This window comes from Bubalus kerabau, chromosome 10 (genome assembly GCF_029407905.1).
Source record: "Bubalus kerabau isolate K-KA32 ecotype Philippines breed swamp buffalo chromosome 10, PCC_UOA_SB_1v2, whole genome shotgun sequence".
NCBI classification, from domain to species: Eukaryota; Metazoa; Chordata; class Mammalia; order Artiodactyla; family Bovidae; genus Bubalus; species Bubalus kerabau.
In genome coordinates, this window is record NC_073633.1 from 43,043,880 (window position 1) to 43,062,377 (window position 18,498).

General features: G+C 38.1%; 1 protein-coding gene and 1 pseudogene across 8 annotated transcripts in view; one reads left to right on the forward strand and one right to left on the reverse strand.

Moving 5' to 3' along the window:
* The window catches only part of TTBK2 (tau tubulin kinase 2), a 132,270-nt gene that overhangs the window by 78,777 nt on the left and 34,995 nt on the right, over positions 1 to 18,498 (reverse strand). For 6 of the 8 annotated variants that reach the window (XM_055537516.1, XM_055537511.1, XM_055537515.1 and 3 more), the window contains 2 exons: positions 17,941 to 18,076; positions 8,964 to 9,111 (listed from right to left, as the gene is read on the reverse strand). In XM_055537516.1, the coding sequence (XP_055393491.1) occupies positions 8,964 to 9,111; positions 17,941 to 18,009 (217 nt within the window). In that variant the 5' untranslated portion in view covers positions 18,010 to 18,076. Of the gene's footprint in view, positions 1 to 8,963; positions 9,112 to 17,940; positions 18,077 to 18,498 lie in introns of those variants that run through there. The other 2 variants (XM_055537517.1, XM_055537518.1) reach the window with 2 other exon arrangements.
* LOC129620714 (60S ribosomal protein L27-like) lies at positions 15,696 to 16,124 on the forward strand (annotated as a pseudogene).

The following is an 18,498-nucleotide window of genomic DNA, read 5'->3' on the forward strand; positions in this document are numbered from 1 at the left end:
AAATAATCTAGACCTACTCTATTTCTTAAATATCATTTTTCTAAACCCAAATAGAGTAATGAATAAACAAATCCTTAAACTGCCAGATGAAGCTAAATCTTCCAAGTTGGGATATACTTAAATGGACAGGTTGAACAGTTGAAGTTCTCAATGATCTCCTAACATCCCTTGATAGAAAAGATAAACCTTAACTAGGGCAAACAAAAGTTACTTTAAGGGGAAAAAATTACTAGGTAAAATGAACAAAATGGCAGATGAAAGGTTTTTTAAAGATTAAAAGATGTAATGAGAGGTAAGGTGTTATCCCTAATCTTTAGGTCCCCAAGTCTGACTACTATGCTCTCTCACAAAAGAAGTTATTTGAGATCTTCTAACATACCCATATCTGATGGCACAGAAGAAGGAAAGCGAAAAGCAAAGGGGAAAAGGAAAGATATAAGCATCTGAATGCAGAGTTCCAAAGAATAGCAAGGAGAGGTAAGAAAGCCTTCCTCAGAGATCAATGCAAAGAAAGAGAGGAAAACAATAGAATGGGAAAGACTAGAGATCTCTTCAAGAAAATCAGAGATACCAAGGGAACATTTTATGCAAAGACGGGCTCAATAAAGGACAGAAATGGTAGGGACCTAACAGAAGCAGAAGATATTAAGAAGAGGTGGCAAGAATACACACAAGAACTATACAAAAAAAAATCTTCATGACCCAGATAATCACGATGGTGTGATCACTCACCTAGAGACAGACATCCTGGAATGTGAAGTCAAGTGGGTCTTAGGAAGCATCAATATGAACAAAACTATTGGAGGGGATGGAATTCCAGTTAAGCTATTTCAAATCCTAAAAGATGATGCTGTGAAAGTGCTACACTCAATATGCCAGCAAATTTGGAAAACTCAGTCGTGGCCACAGGACTGGAAAAGGTCAGTTTTCATTCCAATCCCAAAGAAAGGCAATGCCAAAGAATGCTCAAACTACCGCACAATTGCATCATCTCACACGCTAGTAAAGTAATGCTCAAAATTCTCCAAGCCAGGCTTCAGCAATACATGAACTGGAACTTCCAGATGTTCAAGCTAGTTTTAGAAAAGGCAGAGGAACCAGAGATCAAATTGCCAACATCCGCTGGATCATCGAAAAAGCAAGAGAGTTCCAGAAAAACATCTATTTCTGCTTTATTGACTATGCCAAAGCCTTTGACTCTGTGGATCAAAATAAACTGTGGAAAATTCTGAAAGAGATGGGAATACCAGACTGCCGGGGTCCAGCCCTGGTGGATCCAGGGAATTCGAAGCGGGGACGGCGTCAGCGAAAATCAGGAAACAACTGCTTAATTAAACGTTTATTAAGGATATAAAGAGTGGTGAAATAAGGATAGCTCAGCGAAGAAATTCAGTGAAGAAAAGAGGCTGAATAAAATTCCAACGCAGGGAATTTACATCACCTACGAAGGCCGCAGGCGTCCTCCCGTTCTCCCGAAGGAGAGGAGACACTAAGGCCTCCGCGGTCAGATCTTAGAAGCCCAGGCAAAATTAGTAGGCTTGACGAGCTTCCCTGCCTCAGAGGAAAAGTTCAGCTAGAAGGTGAAAGAACGAACGACATGGGGAGACCAAATTTCGGTGAACAGAAAAGGGCATACTTTATTTTCCAAAGTAGTTTTATACCTTAAGTTGTGCATAGAGGATAATGGGGGAAGGGGTAGAGTCATGCAAAGACAGCAGTTCCTGATCCTTATCGAAGCCAGGCTTTCAAACATATCATATGCAAAAGTTTAGGTGATTTACATCATCTTCTGGCCAGGAGGCCTGTTAACATTTTAAGAAACTTATTTTTCTCTAAAGGTGATTATTCTAAAGTCAGGCGCCAGCCTCCAAAAAGCATTGGATAAAGCTGCATTCCTATAGGGCAAAGGTGAGGTGGGCTCAATCAAGAAAAGAATTAACTCAAGGGTACAAGGTTACAAACATTGAGGCTACTACTTACATTTCAATACACCCATTATATCAATCAATACACTGTCAAGGACACAGTGGGTAAGGGATATGGAGACTTAGCAGCAAACATTGGCCCAACAAGTGAAAAACCCTTCACCAATACAATTTCTAATCAATCTTTTAACTACTCAAAGGAATCTGTGTTTAAACAGTTTAGAACATCTCCTGCCTCTCACCGTTGGGAGGCTCTGAACAATCACATGCTGCCGGAAAAAACCTATTCAGGCAGGCTAGAGGACTTCCAAAGGAGTTTGTAGGTTGAAACACTGTCACACCCAGGAATTATTAACTGGAGCTGTAAGCTAACTCTTTTTTCAGAGAGAGGTAGTGGGGGACAGCCCCCCGTAAAGTCAAAGGTGTAGGTGAAAGCACAAAGCAGAAAGTAGGCAGACTCTGGTTTTGGGGGTAGATGCTCGAGAATTTCCAGGGAGACTCCTGAGGCTCGATCCCGCCTTTGTGTATGCCAAACCTCCTTCCTCAAGACCTTTGCCAGGGGCAGACCACCTGACCTGCCTCTTGGAAAACCTGTATGCAAGTCAAGAAGCAAGAGTTAGAACTGGACACGGAACAACAGACTGGTTCCAAAGAGGAAAAGGAGTATGTCAAGGCTGTATATTGTCACCCTGCTTATTTAACTTAGATGCAGAGTATATCATGAGAAACACTGGGCTGGAGGAAGCACAAGCTGGAATCAAGATTGCCGGGAGAAATATCAATAACCTCAGATAGGTAGATGATACCACCCTTATGGCAGAAAGTGAAGAGGAACTAAAGAGCTTCTGATGAAAGTAAACAGGCGAGTGAAAAAGTTGGCTTAAAGCTCAATATTCAGAAAACTAAGATCATGGCATCCGGTTCCATCACTTCATGGGAAACAGATAGGGAAACAGTGGCTGACTTTATTTTTCTGGGCTCCAAAATCACTGCAGATGGTGACTGCAGCCATGAAATTAAAAGACACTTACTCCTTGGAAGGAAAGTTATGACCAACCTGAACAGCATATTAAAAAGCAGAGACAATACTTTGCCAACAAAGGTCCATCTAGTCAAGGCTATGGTTTTTCCAGTGGTCATGTATGGATGTGAGAGTTGGACTGTGAAGAAAGCTGAGTGCTGAAGAATTGATGCTTTTGAACTATGGTATTGGAGAAGACTCTTGAGAGTCCCTCGGACTGCAAAGAGATCCAAGCAGTCCATCCTAAAGGAGATCAGTCCTGGGTGTTCATTGGAAGGACTGATGTTGAAGCTGAAACTCCAATACTTTGGCCACCCCATGCGAAGAGCTGACTCACTGGAAAAGACCCTGATGCTGGGAAAGATTGAGGGCAGGAGGAGAAGGGGAGGACAGAGGATGAGATGGCTGGATGGCATCACGGACTCAACGGACATGGGTTTGGGTGGACTCTGGGAGTTGGTGATGGACAGGGAGGCCTGGCGTGCTGCAGTTCATGGTGTTGCAAAGAGGCGGACACGACTGAGCGATTGAACTGAACTGAACTGATGGAACACAAACTCAGAGAGGGCAAGCAAATTTGGAATAACTTTCACAGACATTCTATACTGAACAGATCAGGGGGTCTAATCCAGAAATCACATATTCCTTATATTCTTATGACTGGGGGAAGAAAGGAGTCACATTTTACAGCAGCAACTGAAGACTTCAAGCAGGGAACGCAGAAGAGGTAGAGCTGATCTTCTGTAGTAGTAAGCTTTCATCTCAACTTTCAGCTTGTGCTCTTCAGTCTCCAAAGCAAAAATAAAATTCAGGACCAATATTCCAGGGTTTAAAAAAAAGTTCCCACAAGTCAAAACAAAGATCACAATCTCTTTTTGGGCTGTAAGGGAAACACAGTTTTCCCCTGCATTTATATGGGGAAAGAAAAATTCCTAGTTCAACTGAGGAAAAAATTACTTGGTTATAACAGTGGTATTTACTCTATTTGATATCAATAGGATCTTCACTTGCCTTTAGAAGATCTGGAGGAGAAAAATGTTTAAATATTTAAAGAAGCTTTAAATTAATTACTTTCTCATCCAAGGTAAATACATAAAGAGAAAAACCTCAGTTTTACTTAATTTAGTGCTTTGAAAAGGCACAAGAGATAAGATGATATTGATCATTTACAGCATGAAGAGCTAAAATGGGATAGAAAGGCTGGGCAATTTTCTAGTTTTAAGTTCAATAAACTTCATTAGATTGAACACATCATGGAGGTAAGACACATAAGGATTAGTGGTGTGTGTGTGTGTGTGTGTGTGTGTGTGTGTGTGTGTGTGTAGAAGGAAATGGAAGTACAACAAACTTCATTAGATTGAACACATCATAGAGGGAAGACACATAAGGATTAGTGGTGTGTGTCTGTGTCTGTGTGTGTGTATAGAAGGAAATGGAAGTACAACAAACTTTATTAAACACATTATGGAGGGAAGACACAGGATTACTGGGAGGGGCGGGGGTGTGTGTGTGTGTGTGTGTAGAAGGAAATGGCAATCCACTCCAATATTCTTGCCTGGGAAATCCCATGGACAAAGAAGCCTGGCAGGCTATAGTCCACGGGGTCACAAGAGTCAGAGACGACTTAGAACTAAACCACCACTTGTTTCAAATGGAAGCAAGTAAACAAAATATAAACTTCTCAAGATCTTAGGAAGACTTCCTTTGATGAAAAGATATGAGGATAAATTTTAGTCATTTTATAATATTCTGAATTTCCACATCACACCACCTATATGCAAAGATTAAAAAAAAAAAAAAAACAACAACTTCAAAACCAAATATAAACCATTTTCTGGAAGATCCAAGTGACTGTCTCTTGTAACAATGAAGAACTAAACATCTATATCATAGTTTTGAGAATCTAAACCTTAGTCACCCAAAGATGACTTTACCAACTAGTATTTATAACACTCTTTAACAAATTATTCCAGAATCTTAATAATTCTTTTTCTTACCAAAAAAATAATTTATTAAAATGATAACCAGAAATAGAAGAGTTAATGTTATCCTATTCTCCCACAACTCCATTTACAAATGTACAGTATCACAAAATACAAAGCCACGTTCTACTATCACTCTGCTACTAAGCATAGTATGTTGAGTTTAAATGTACAAAATACATTTTGCCTAAAATAAATGTAAACAAATTGAAAAGTGCATATAAGAATAAACTAGGTAATATCTAGTAATATTAAAACCTACTGAAAGAAGTCTGTTGGTCCAACAGTAATTGGTGTCCTAGTCCCCACACCACGATCTCAATTTTTTCCCAATATAAAGGTTTCTTGGAGAAAAAGGGTTCCTGATTCCAACTCTGGTGCAGGGAAAGAAAGTTCAAGGCAAGCCTGGAACATGTACTATGTCAGTAAGCTAGTCACATAAAAGAACACTAAAGTTACATCAGGAGGACAAGCAGCCAATTTAAAAGGGCTTCCACCAGTCAAAAGAAGTGGAAATTTTAGCGTAAAAAGAATAATAACTGCAATGGATTGAAAGAAAACAGAAAAATCCATGATCTCATAGTGATACTCAAAACAGAAAAACAGCTCACTATTCACATAAGGGCATAACTTGTTATTTTGAAAATTGGTAAATAAACAGGAAAAAAAAATCAGGTCTTTATCCTGTCCTTCTTGTAGTAACTATCATTTCAGGAGAACAAATGGCTGATGAAATAAAATTCTATTCTGTGGAATAATTCCAATTCAGAAATTTGGAAGGAATAAAAGAATCAGAAATATTTTACAAGCCCTATGGAAACAATGGATGAAGACAATGTACTCCATCAGCAACAATAACAACATGGATTTCATCGAGCCACTAGGTCTAACTACAAGTTCACAGGAAATGTGGAGGATAGAGGAACATGTTAACACTACAAGGATGCAATCAACCAAATCCAGATGTGGACTGCTCTAGCAAACTAAGAACTTCATTCTCAACAAACAGCAACGCCAAAATTAAAAAAAAAAAAAAAAAAAAAGAGGAGGGGGAACTCATGTATATTAAGAGATACTTAAGAGAGATGTCAACTAAATGCAAAGTGCTTACCGTGCACGTGAATCTTTATTTGCATAACTCAATGTAAAAAGAGTATTTTTAAGACAGTAGGAGAAATTAAATACTGGCTGCTAGATTTTATATGGTATTGAGAAATAATTTTCTTAGCTGTTTAAGACTACAGTGTTTATGTCATTAACAAAGGAATTCCCTAATGTAAATTATGGACTTTAGTTAACAATAATGTATCAGTACTGTTTCACCAACAGTAACAAATATATTACACTAATGCAAGATGTTAATAACAGAGGAAACTGTAGATGGGGACTCTGAACTTCCACTCAGTTTTTCCTGTAAACCTGAACCAGTTCTAAAAAAGTAAAGTCTACAAATTAAAAAAAAAAAAACTGGAACATGGGCTTTCTCTCCAATCCATTCTTAAAACTGGTCACCTGCAGAGTTTCCACAGTGTTATTATTTCACTTTTTCAATAATGTAGATTCTCCCAAATTTTCCTAATGTTTAACATAAACTACCTCTAATATATTCTCATATCATTCTTTTTTTTTTTTTTTGGTAGGGAATAAGTGACTAAGACTTTCTATGTTCCAATAAATATAAATTAATGCACTCACAAAACCATTAATCATCAAGAAAGTTCTTACAAAGCAATGTCTGGCATATTTTTATTATTTCCAGCAAAATGCTAAGGCCTTCACACTTTAGGGCCAATGAGAAAGGAATATTCTAGTAATGAGAATTATGCATGAGCTGAGGAAATCCAGAATTGTGAAGTACAGGAAAAGACAGAGAAAAAGGAGATGGAAGGAATTCAGGAAAAGAAATAATGAGAATTTTGAAAAGGGGGACTGATTTATTAAAATGAACAAAACTTAGGGTTCAGGCTAAATTCATCATAAAGTATCATTTTATGTTAAAAAGAAATAAATCCTATACCAGTTATCAAAAACTGAACAACAATTTTAAACCAACCAGTCCTATAAAGGGCTAACCTCTGGTTATATACCTTTTCGTTATGCATATAGCCTTTTTATTGGGGTCACTGAGTAAGAAAATCATTATGACAACAGACAGGCAGGAACAAGAAGTTCAGCTCCATTAAAAGGTTCTCAAAGGGTCTAGATTCCAAAGCACCTTCAACAAAAAGAAGTTATGAGACTTAAGTATCCAGAAGGCACGGTTAGAAAGCCAAGAAAAGAAAGTCAAGGGCTGCCCATTGAAATACAGACCAAAAGATTAAAAAAACCCATTTATTTTGGAAAGTGAAAAGTTCTGAGGAACTAAAAACAGGTAAAAAAAGCATTTTAGGTAATAGTATGAAAGATGAAATAAGAAGGAAAGGAGAGACTCAGCATCCAAGGATCTCCAATTCACCCATTAAAAGGTACTGAACTGTTCTTTAAACTTTATCGCATAGAATCCTGAGTAAACCATGGCCAAAATAGGCAGGAGAACTTACTGAAAGGGCTGTAAAGCTGTATCCTGCCTCATCTGGAAGCATTTCCTTAGGATCAAGTAGGAGAAAGACAGGTGAAGCAGCACTGTCCAAGCCACGCTGATACTAACATACTTTCTGATATTAACATAATATGGACTTGGCTGAGAGTAAAACAGATCCCTTGAGATCTGTGCAAGCCAGCATGAGATAGCTCTAGCTGCACCTGTTTGTTCGTATCACTGAGATGCAAACAGCTCAAAATAAACATGGAAGAGCAGAAAAGGTGAGGAAAAGAGAGCACCATCCTTTTCTCTATTCTTCCTTCTCTAATCATCTATTTTTTCGAGTAGTTACAATGGGTGCTGATCTATCCACTGTCTTCCTGATTTCCCATGTTTTGGGAAAGCTAAGTTTGGCCTAAAAACAACTATTAAACAGATCTATAACTGTAATAGCATCATACTCTAAAAAAATGAGTCAATTAGTAGAGAAACTTGGGGCAATGAGAAAGCTTAAGGCAAAGGGCAGTGATTAAAACAACAGATGCTGCCAGAATGCATAATACACATTTCATTAACTTAACAGAAACTACTTTACTAAAATTCCAAGCATCAGTGATTCACAAAGATAGCACATTCACCCTAGAGAATATACGTGAATATATATGTGAATCTGGGGGTCTTTAGCTACATAGCATTTTGTCCTTGTTATTTCTACCAATTACAGCAACTTCCTTTGCTCTGTATGTTAACACTAAATTCCTTTAGACACTAATGAATGTCCCATAGCAATATCAACCCTCTAGAGTTTAATAAGATAATTCAGTGTGCTAATCACACCTCTTTAATTTTGATCAAGAAAAAATATTTAAATATCAGTAATATCAGATTATGTCATAAACTGAAAATACAAAGATGAGTCAAACTGGCCATGTATTAAGGGTTTTACATCAGTAGAATGATGTCAGAAAAAAAGTTACTTATCCTTGTAGTAAAATAATAGGGACTCAAGTAGTAACACGGACCTCAAAAATGATGGCCAGGGCCAGAAAGGAGTTATTTGATGAAATTGAAGCTAATGAAATCAACATGTAACAAATATTATTATTTTTTATCCACCCTTCAGTGTGATTTGAAGGCAGCTTTCTTAATGTGATTAAATCGTGTTTAACATCCAAAAACACAAGAAGAAACAACTCAGAGGTGTTTATATTTGGTTATTTTTTTAAAAGGTAAATTTTACCATAACAAACATTATGCAAACACTTACTAATGCAGAATGTTTCAGGTAATTCACTCCCTCTTATCCTTACTCACCATGAAAAGAAATTCCCAAAATCTAAATATTCTAAGCAATCAGTATCTCTACAATTACTAGCTAGCAATAAAATGTCCAAGATAAAAATGTTCAGCATGGTTACACTTAGTTGACACCAGAATATTCAACTGATATAGGATGTAACTTGAGGTTCAAAGACAATAATAAATTGTTTGGTATATCATACAAAGCAGCTTACCTTGCAGTTTTTTCAATACAGCAACCTCCATTTTCAGAACTTGCTTTGGTTGTTGAGCTGATTCCACCTTCAGTGCAACATTTTCCCTGGTGAGCATGTCCAAGGCATCGTAAATTTCTCCAAAGCCCCCACCCCCAATCTTCCTCAACTGCATGGGAAATAAAATAAGAACACATACACAATTAATAGATTCTAATTAGAAGTTGATTCATCTCTTATATTTACAAAATAATATATAACTGACTATCCCTATTTTATGCTAAAAGATCTCAATATTGTTAACTGAGTATATGCCAAGAATGAATCCTTAGAAATAATGTCAAAATTTTTTCCCACAGATTTGTCCACAAGAAGTACTGAATTTATTTCAACACCACAAACAATTTTAAAATTAGGTCTACAGCCAGCATCAGAAACATCATAAAAGACACAGTATCTGAAGCTTCACTTCCCACATATAACTCTCAACCACCAGATCTGTTCTAATTCTAAGGCAATCATTTGAAGATGTTTTAAATCCCTAGCATCTTTTTTACCAACTGAAATCTCCTCTGGAACCAGACTGAGATGTGTCTGTGGGGAGGTTGGAGGGACAGGCCACTAGAGCCCAGTTCTCTCAGCACCATTTACCCTCCTCTTGGAGGCACTGAATAGCTACATAGAACATAGCCCTGAAGACAGGTCCTTGAAAATGGGCCAGCAGCTTGGGGTTAAGGGAACTAAGGACCCCAAGGCACCAAAGAAGTCATTTGGAGGTGGCCCCTCCAATGCTCAAGCTTGCTAGTTGCCAAATGGGTAAGAAATAAAAACCATATAGGCAGAACTCTTTTTAACTCCTAATCCATAAGACTGTGATCAAAATAAATGATTGTTTTAAGCCTCTAGATTTTGATGTAGCTTGTTACTGGGTTGGTCAAAAACTTTATTTGGGTTTTTCCATAAGATGTAACAGAAAAACCCAAACAAATCTTTTGGCCAAGTCAATGAATAACAGATAACCAAAGGACCATCCTTAACAATGAGCCTGTAAATTTTTTTTTTACTAAGAGGCCACTATGCCACTCAAATTTGGCAGACATGCTCCACATGTATATTGGCTCTCATTATCAAGACAGAGCAACTATGCCAGGCACAGTTGCATTTGTCATCTTTTGATATGGACCCCACTCCAGTACTCTTGCCTGGAAAATCCCATGGACTGAGGAGCCTGGTAGGCTGCAGTCCATGGGGTTGCTAAGTCAGGCAAGACTGAGCGACTTCACTTTCACTTTCATGCATTGGAGAAGGAAATGGCAACCCACTCCCGTGTTCTTGCCTGGAGAATCCCAGGGATGGGGAGCCTGGTGGGCTGCCGTCTATGGGGTTGCACAGAGTTGGACACGACTGAAGTGACTTAGCAGATATGTCTAATGGAGAACTGCCAACCTTTACCACAGCACTTAACACAGAGCTCTCACCAAAGCAACACACGTGCCTGACTTATATAAAGATTATCAACTGCTGAAATCTCCCTGCACCAGCCATGATGATAAGGTTCTTTCCTATGTTTACTCAAGAAAATTTTCAAAGTCTACTGCTTTGCCTAATAAGTAAAACACTGTACCATAAAAACAAAATTTGTATTTCTAGAAGAATAATCTGCTTTTTGCAATCTGTTGACAGACTAAGGAAACAATTGAATAGCTTGGCTAAACTTGCCAGTGGAACAAAACTTTGGTTAACAAAAGACCAGGCAGCAATAAAACATATTTAAATATATCTAAAAGAAAAATGCTTCTTTACTGGAAGAAAAAGAGCAGATTCCAAGTCCAGGGCAAGGAAGCCATCAAAAGACTATAAGGATCATGTTAAAAAGACTCAGGAGACAACTTGAAGGAAATCCCTTTAGTCAAATGAGACAATTTAAACATCAATAACAATGATAACTACAACAGACTGAAACACATGAAATATGCTTAAATCCATAAATTCTTAATTATAATTTTTAAAATTTCATTAGTCACTTTGAGAAGATGCTCAGTTCAGTTACTCATTTGTGTCCAACTCTTTGCAAACCCATGGACTACAACACACCAGGCCTCCCTGTCCATCACAAACTCCCGGAGTTTACTCAAACTCATGTCCATTGAGTCGGTGATGCCATCCAACCATCTCATCCTCTGTCGTCCCCTTCTCCTCCAGCCCTCAATCCTTCCCATAATCAGCGTCTTACAAATGAGTCAGTTCTTCTCATCAGGTGGCCAAAGTATTGGAGTTTCGGCTTCAGCATCAGTCCTTCCAATGAATATTCAGGACTGATTTCCTTTAGGATGGGCTGGTTGGATCTCCTTGCAGTCCAAGGGACTCTCAAGAGTCTTCTCCAACACCACAGTTCAAAAGCATCAATTCTTCAGCGCTCAGCTTTCTTTATAGTCCAACTGTCACATCCATACAACTACTGGAAAAACTATAGCTTTGACTAGACGGACCTTTGTCAGCAAAGTCATTGTCTAGGTTTGTCATAGCTTTTCTTCCAAGGAGCAAACGTCTTTTAATTTCATGTCTGAAGTCACCATCTGCAGTGATTTTGGAGCCCAGAAGAGTAGTCTTTCACTTTTTCCATGGTTTCCCCATCTATTTGCCATGAAGTGATGGGACCAGATGCCATGATCTTAGTTTTCTGAATGTTGAGTTTTAAGCCAACTTTTTCACTTTCCTCTTTCACTTTCATCAAGAGTCTCTTCGCCATCTGCCATAAGGGTAGTGTCACCTGCATTTCTGAGGTTATTGATATTTCTCCCAGCAATCATGATTCAAGCTTGGCTTCTTTCAGCCCAGCGTTTCTCATGATGTACTATGCATATAAGTTAAATAAGCAGGGTGACAATATACTGCCTTGACATATTCCTTTCCCGATTTGGAACCAGTCTGTTGTTCCATGTCCAGTTCTAACTCTTGCTTCCTGACCTGCATATAGGTTTCTCAAGAGGTAGGTTCAGGTGGCCTGGTATCCCCATCTCTTTCAGAATTTTCCACAGTTTGTTGTGATCCACAGAGTCAAAGGCTTTGGCATAGTCAATAAAGCAGTAGATGTTTTTCTGAAACTCTCTAGTTTTTTTGATGATCCGATGGATGTTGGCAATTTGATCTCTGGTTCCTCTGCCATTTCTAAATCCAGCTTGAACATCTGAAGTTCATGGTTCACATATTGCTGCAGCCTGGCTTGGAGAATTTAAAGCATTACTTTGCTAGCGTGTGAGTTGAGTGCAATTTTGAAGTAGTTTGAGCGTTCTTTGGCATTGCCTTTCTTTGGGATTGGAATGAAAGCTGACCTTTTCCAGTCCTGTGGCCACTGCTGAGTTTTCCAAATTTGCTGGCATATTGAATGCAGCACTTTCAAAGCATCATCTTTTAGGATTTGAAATAGCTCCACTGGAATTCCATCACCTCCACTAGCTTTGTTTGTAGTGATGGTTCCTAAGGCCCACTTGACTTCCCATTCCAGGATGTCTGGCTGTAGGCTGGTGATCACACCATCGTGATTATATGGGTCATGAAGATCTTTTTTGTATAGTTCTTGTGTATATTCTTGCCACCTCTTCTTAATATCTTCTGCTTCTGTTAGGTCTATACTATTTCTGGCCTTTATTGAGCCCATCTTTGCATGAAATATTCCCTTGGTATCTCTAATTTTCTTGAAGACATCTCTAGTCTTTCCCATTCTATTGTTTTCCTCTATTTCTTTGCATTGATCACTGAGGAAGGCTTTCTTATCTCTCCTTGCTATTCTTTGGAACTCTGGATTCAAATGGGTTTATCTTTCCTTTTCTCCCATGCCTTTCGCTTTTCTTCTTTTCATAGCTGTTTGCAAGGCATCGTCAGACAACCATTTTGCCTTTTTGCATTTCTTTTCCTTGGGGATGGTCTTGATCAGTGCCTCCTGTACCATGTCACCAACCTCCATCCATAGTTTTTCAGGCACTCTATCAGATCTAATTCCTTGAATCAACTTGTCACTTCAAGTGTAGTAAGGGATTTGATTTAGGTCATACCTAAATGGTTTAGAGGTTTTCCTTATTTTCTTCAATTTAAGTCTGAATTTGGCAATAAGGAGTTCGTGATCTGAGCCACAGTCAGCTCCCAGTCTTGTTTTTGCTGACTGTATAGAGCTTCTCTCTCTTTGGCTGCAAAGAATATAATCAATCTGTTTTCAATGCTGACCATCTGGTGATGTCCATGTGTAGAGTCTTCTCTTGTGTTGTTGGAAGAGGGTGTTTGCTATGACCAGTGCATTCTCTTAGCAAAACTCTGTTAGCTTTTGCCCTGCTTCATTCTGTACTCCAAGGCCAAATTTGCCCATTACTCCAGGTATTTCTTGACTTCCTACTGTTGTATTCCAGTCCCCTATAATGAAAAGGACATCTTTTTCGGGTGTTAGTTCTAGGAGGTCTTGTAGATCTTCACAGAACTGTTCAACTTCAGCTTCTTCGGCATTACTGGTCAGGGCATAGACTTGGATTACTGTGACACTGAATGGTTTTCCTTGGAAATGAACAGAGATCATTCTGTCATTTTTGAGACTGCATCCAAAAGATTGGACTCTTTTGCTAACTATGATGGCTACTCCATTCTTCCTTCAGTAGTAGATATAATGGTCATCTGAGTTAAATTCACCCATTCCAGTCCATTTTAGTTCACTGATTCCTAAAATGTCAATGTTCACTCTTGCCATCTCCTGTTTGACCACTTCCAATTTGCCTTGATTCATGGACCTAACATTCCAGGTTCCTATACAATATTACTTTTTACAGCATCGGACTTTACTTTCATCACCAGCAACAACCACAACTGAGTGTTGTTTTTGCTTTGGCTCTGTCTCTTCATTCTTTCTGGACTTATTTCTCCACTGATCTCCAGTAGCATATTGGGCACCTACCGACCTAGGGAGTTCATCTTTCAGTGTCCATCTTTTTGCCTTTTCATACTGTTCTTGGGGTTCTCAAGGCAAGAATATTGAAGTGGTTTGCCATTCCCTTCTCCAGTGGACCATATTTTGTCAGAACTCTCCACCATGACCCGTCCATATGCGTGGCCCTACACAGCATGGCTCATAGTTTCACTGAATTAGACAAGGCTGTGGTCCATGTGATCAGATTGGTTAGTTTTCTGTGACTGTGGTTTTCAGTCTGTCTTCCCTCTAATGGAGAAGGATAAGAGGCTTATGGAAGCTTCCTGATGGGAGAGACTGAGGCGGAAACAGGGTCTTGTTCTGATGGGCGGGGCTGTGCTCAGTAAATCTTTAATCCAATTTTCTGTTGAAGGGTGGGCTGTGTTCCCTCCCTGTTATTTGACCTGAGGCCAAACTACGGTGGAGCTAATGAAGACAATGATGACCTCCTTCAAAAGGTCCAATGCAAGCACTGCTACACTCAGTGCCCCTAACCCTGCAGCTGGCCACTGTCAACCCACACCTCCGCTAGAGACTTCTAGACACTCACAGACAAGTCTGGGTTAGTCTCTTGTGGGGTCGCTGCTCCTTTTTCCTGGGCCCTTGTGCGCACATGGTTGTTTGTGCCCTCGCAGAGTTTGTTTCCCTGGTCCTGCGTAAGTTCTGGCGGCTCTATGGTGGGTTAATGGCGATCTCCTCCAAGACGGCTTATGCCATACCCAGGTCTACTGCACCCAGAGCCTCTGCCCCCACAGCAGTCCACTGCTGATCCGTACCTCCTCAGGAGACACCCTAACACAGTTCTGCCTCAGTCTCTATGGGGTCTCTGGGTCCTGGTGCACACAAGGTATGTTTGTGCCCTCTAAGCATCTCTGGTGGGTATGGGGTTTGATTCTCATTAGCATCAGAAGATGCTAGGGAACCAATTTATTACTTTGAAAGCTGGTAAATTAAAAAAAGAATCAAGCATTTATCCTGTATTCCTAGTCAAACTGTATCTCAGGGTAATCAAATAGTTAACAATGCAAAATTTCTCTTCATAGATGTACTTCAACTAATAAATGAAGGAATGACAGAATATCACCAATCTGCCATCCCTTTGAATTAACAGACCTAGACAATGATGATCAATAGTGTTAACAAAATGATGGGCAATAAGACATTATATGCCTCCCATCCAAAGTTAACAGTACCCTTTATGGGGGGGAAAAAAAAGCCCCTACTTCAATAAACAAACCTGAAGTCAGATCTAATCAAGCCTCTCTACATAACCAACAGTTTACATAAAATACACAAGACAGAAAATCATGTTAACACCATGTGGAAACAATAGAAAAAAACCCAAACTATAGAAAATTCTACAGGCAAATAACCTAGTTTCTTCAAAAAATAAACTGCAAGAAAAAAAGAAAGATGAAAAGGAACTTACAAATTAAAGGAAACTTAAGTGATGTCAAACAACTGAAATATCCAGACTTCACTTGGATTTGATTCAGCTGTTAAAAAAACTTTACAAAACAATTAGGAAAATGTGAAAGCTGGAAGGATATCTAATGATATTAATGACATTGCTTTCCTGAATGTGATATTATGATTACATTTTAAAAAGAAGTCTATCTTTTAGATTATATACTGATGTACATAGAGAAAAGTAAGGTAAAAGATTTCCTTCAAAATATTTTGGGAGAGATCTGTTTTTAATGTTTAAAAACAACTGGGAAGTGAATTCATGCTTCCCGCAGTGAAAGGTTAGCAGAAGTGCCCTTTCTTGCTTTCTGCTGTAGTCCCAAGTGGTAGCTGCCTAAATGGGCAAGTTCATGAAACCCGGGAAGGTGGTGCTGGTCCTGGCCTGTTGCTACTCTGGACGCAAAGCAGTCATCGTGAAGAATATTGATGATGGCACCTCAGAATGACCCTACAGCCATGCTCTGGTGGCTGGAATTGATCACCATCCCTGCAAAAGTGACAGCTTCCATGGGCAAGAAGAAAATCACCAAGAGGTCAAAGATCAAGTCTTTTGTCAAAGTTTATAATTATAGTCACCTCATGCCCACAAGGTACTCTCCGAATATCCCCTTGGACAAAACTGTTGTCAACAAGGACGTCTTCAGAGATCCGCTCTCAAACGCAGGGCTCCATGAGAGGCAAAGGTCAAGTTTGAGGAGAGATACAACACTGGCAAGAACAAATGGTTCTTCCAGAAGCTGTGGTTTTACATCTGTCCCAGTCATTAAAAATATTAAAAAAAAACAAACAGACTGGACTCTATGATGATCTTTTATTTTTATCTAGTTTGTTTCACTTTTTCTATTTCATATTCAGTGCTCCCATTTCATTTGGTATGTTTTCCCATTTCTCCATCACTCTCTATTTTTTTTGATGTTCTTTCTCAAGCAAAGTATAGTAGAAAAGCTTTTGTATACACATATATATCTATATAGAATATGTATAATACACATATTTTAGAAGACTTATGAATTTTTGCCTAGCTAAAAAATTCATGATATTTTGATTCCACTTGTCTGACTCAGTATGATAGAATACTAGATTTCTAATTTATATTCACTCAAAATTTTGATATAGTTCAATATATTTTGGCATCTAGTATTACTGCCAGAAGTCTATAAAGTTTATTATCTTAGTGATTAAAAAAAATGTGAATGAGGCTTGAAACTTCTAATCTAATTCTGAGAATATTAAGAAATATTATGTTGTTAAAAAAAAACAGGAAGTTAACAAGTGATACAGTATTAACTAAAGTACAGATTTTGTTCAAATCTTCACAAAATTTTATGCTAGTGTCCATTATTTGTTTTCATACCTTATTTAAGACTCCACATTATATTTAATTGCATTTAGCAGCTTCAGCTGCATGCAACAGATTCTGCTAAATTGTTTTCTCATTTTTATTCTATTACAAATATGTAATTTCCCATGTTACGGGTTCTTAGATATACCCCTCATTTAAAAGTGGATATTTAATTTCCAAATACATGGGATTTTTAGAAGTATCTTTGATATTAATTTCTCATTTAAATGCTTTTTCTCTGCAATCACCTTCTATGTTTTTCAGTCTTCTAACTTTATTGAGGCTTTCAAAGGCTAAGTTAAAGAGCTCTCTTGGTAAATGCACGCAGTACTTGAAAATACGTGGGTTATTTTCAACTATCTTTTGATAGTGATCGCTAACCTAAATCCACAGAAGTAAGAGAACAGATTCTGTATGATTTCTACACCTTTAAGACCATGAAATTTCTGCACCTGATCTTATGTCTCTGGGTATGTTCCAGTGTTTCTTAGTTTATAGTCAATGGGAACTTCAACAGAATCTGTATCCTACTGTTGTGTGAAAACTGTATAAATCTTTATTGTGTCGAACTGGTTTATAGTGCTTTTAAGGTATACTATATTCTACTTCTCTGTACAATCATCCTATTAATTTCTAAGAGTTTGATATTGAAACTCCAACTAAAAATCTTCATTTATCTACTTAAAACAAATGACTGTAATATATAATGGGACTATATGTAACTTTGTCCTGTATTTTCCACGTCTCCTGTAAATGTGTTATCATATTTTCATAATTTAAAAAATAAGAAAGAACAATTTAAAAATATTTTAGGAAAGAGGTTAAAGAGATGAAGCAAGACTATCAATCTATAACTGTTTAAGCTGGGGCATGGGTACCTGAAGGTTCTTTATAACAGTCATGCTATTTTAACATATACTTAAAATTTTCCTTAATAAAATGTTAAAAAATAAAAAGGGCATTACACTGTAGTTTTTTTCAATTGTTCTTTCCCTAAGTATACTTTCATTTACCTTACTCAATAGTAACTATTAGAGGTTAGGAAAATTTACTACTATAAGGTGCAAGAACAAGAATTAGGGTATAAACAAAACCTAATCATAGGAAAAGAAACAAAAGTAACTGCTTAGGCATATAAGCAATAAATGTATTATTTCCTAATGAAATGCTACTTTTATCAAGATATCAAAACCTCCTCCTTCCCCCTACCCCACCCCTCTCTCTTCCTGATGTCTACTTACTACTTTCCATCTTTCTTTGACCAGGATTCCAACACTGAGGATATCCGGCTGCTCTCCTCCTCCACTCATTGCAATTCACTGATGTGGTAGAATGGCTACACAGGCATCTGGCTCCCAAGGGTGGTTTCCATTTAACCTGAAACAAAAGAAACAGGAGCAGCATATCAGGACTAACTAATTAACACAAACATTCCAGCACCCAGAAGTACTACTAATCCTATACACTAATTAGGTTGCTTGGCTGGAAAGGGGGAAATCCCAAATCTTGGTTCTAAAATCTGTTTAGTGCATATAAAAAAGTACTTACCTTTCCATTACAGAGCCCAGTGAGATAACCAAACATTAAAGAGGCATTATATTGAAAGTGAAGTCGCTCAGTCATGTCGGACTCTTTGTTGGTACAAAAGTAATTCTAGTTTCATATCATGAATTTTAAATCATTATATCTAGGTTCAAACACATTTTTCTTAATCAAAATAGGATCCATTACAATCAACACATTTTTGTCAATGAAAAATAAGTTGGTTTATTCCTGTAGTGTAAAAATCTGTGCTTCAG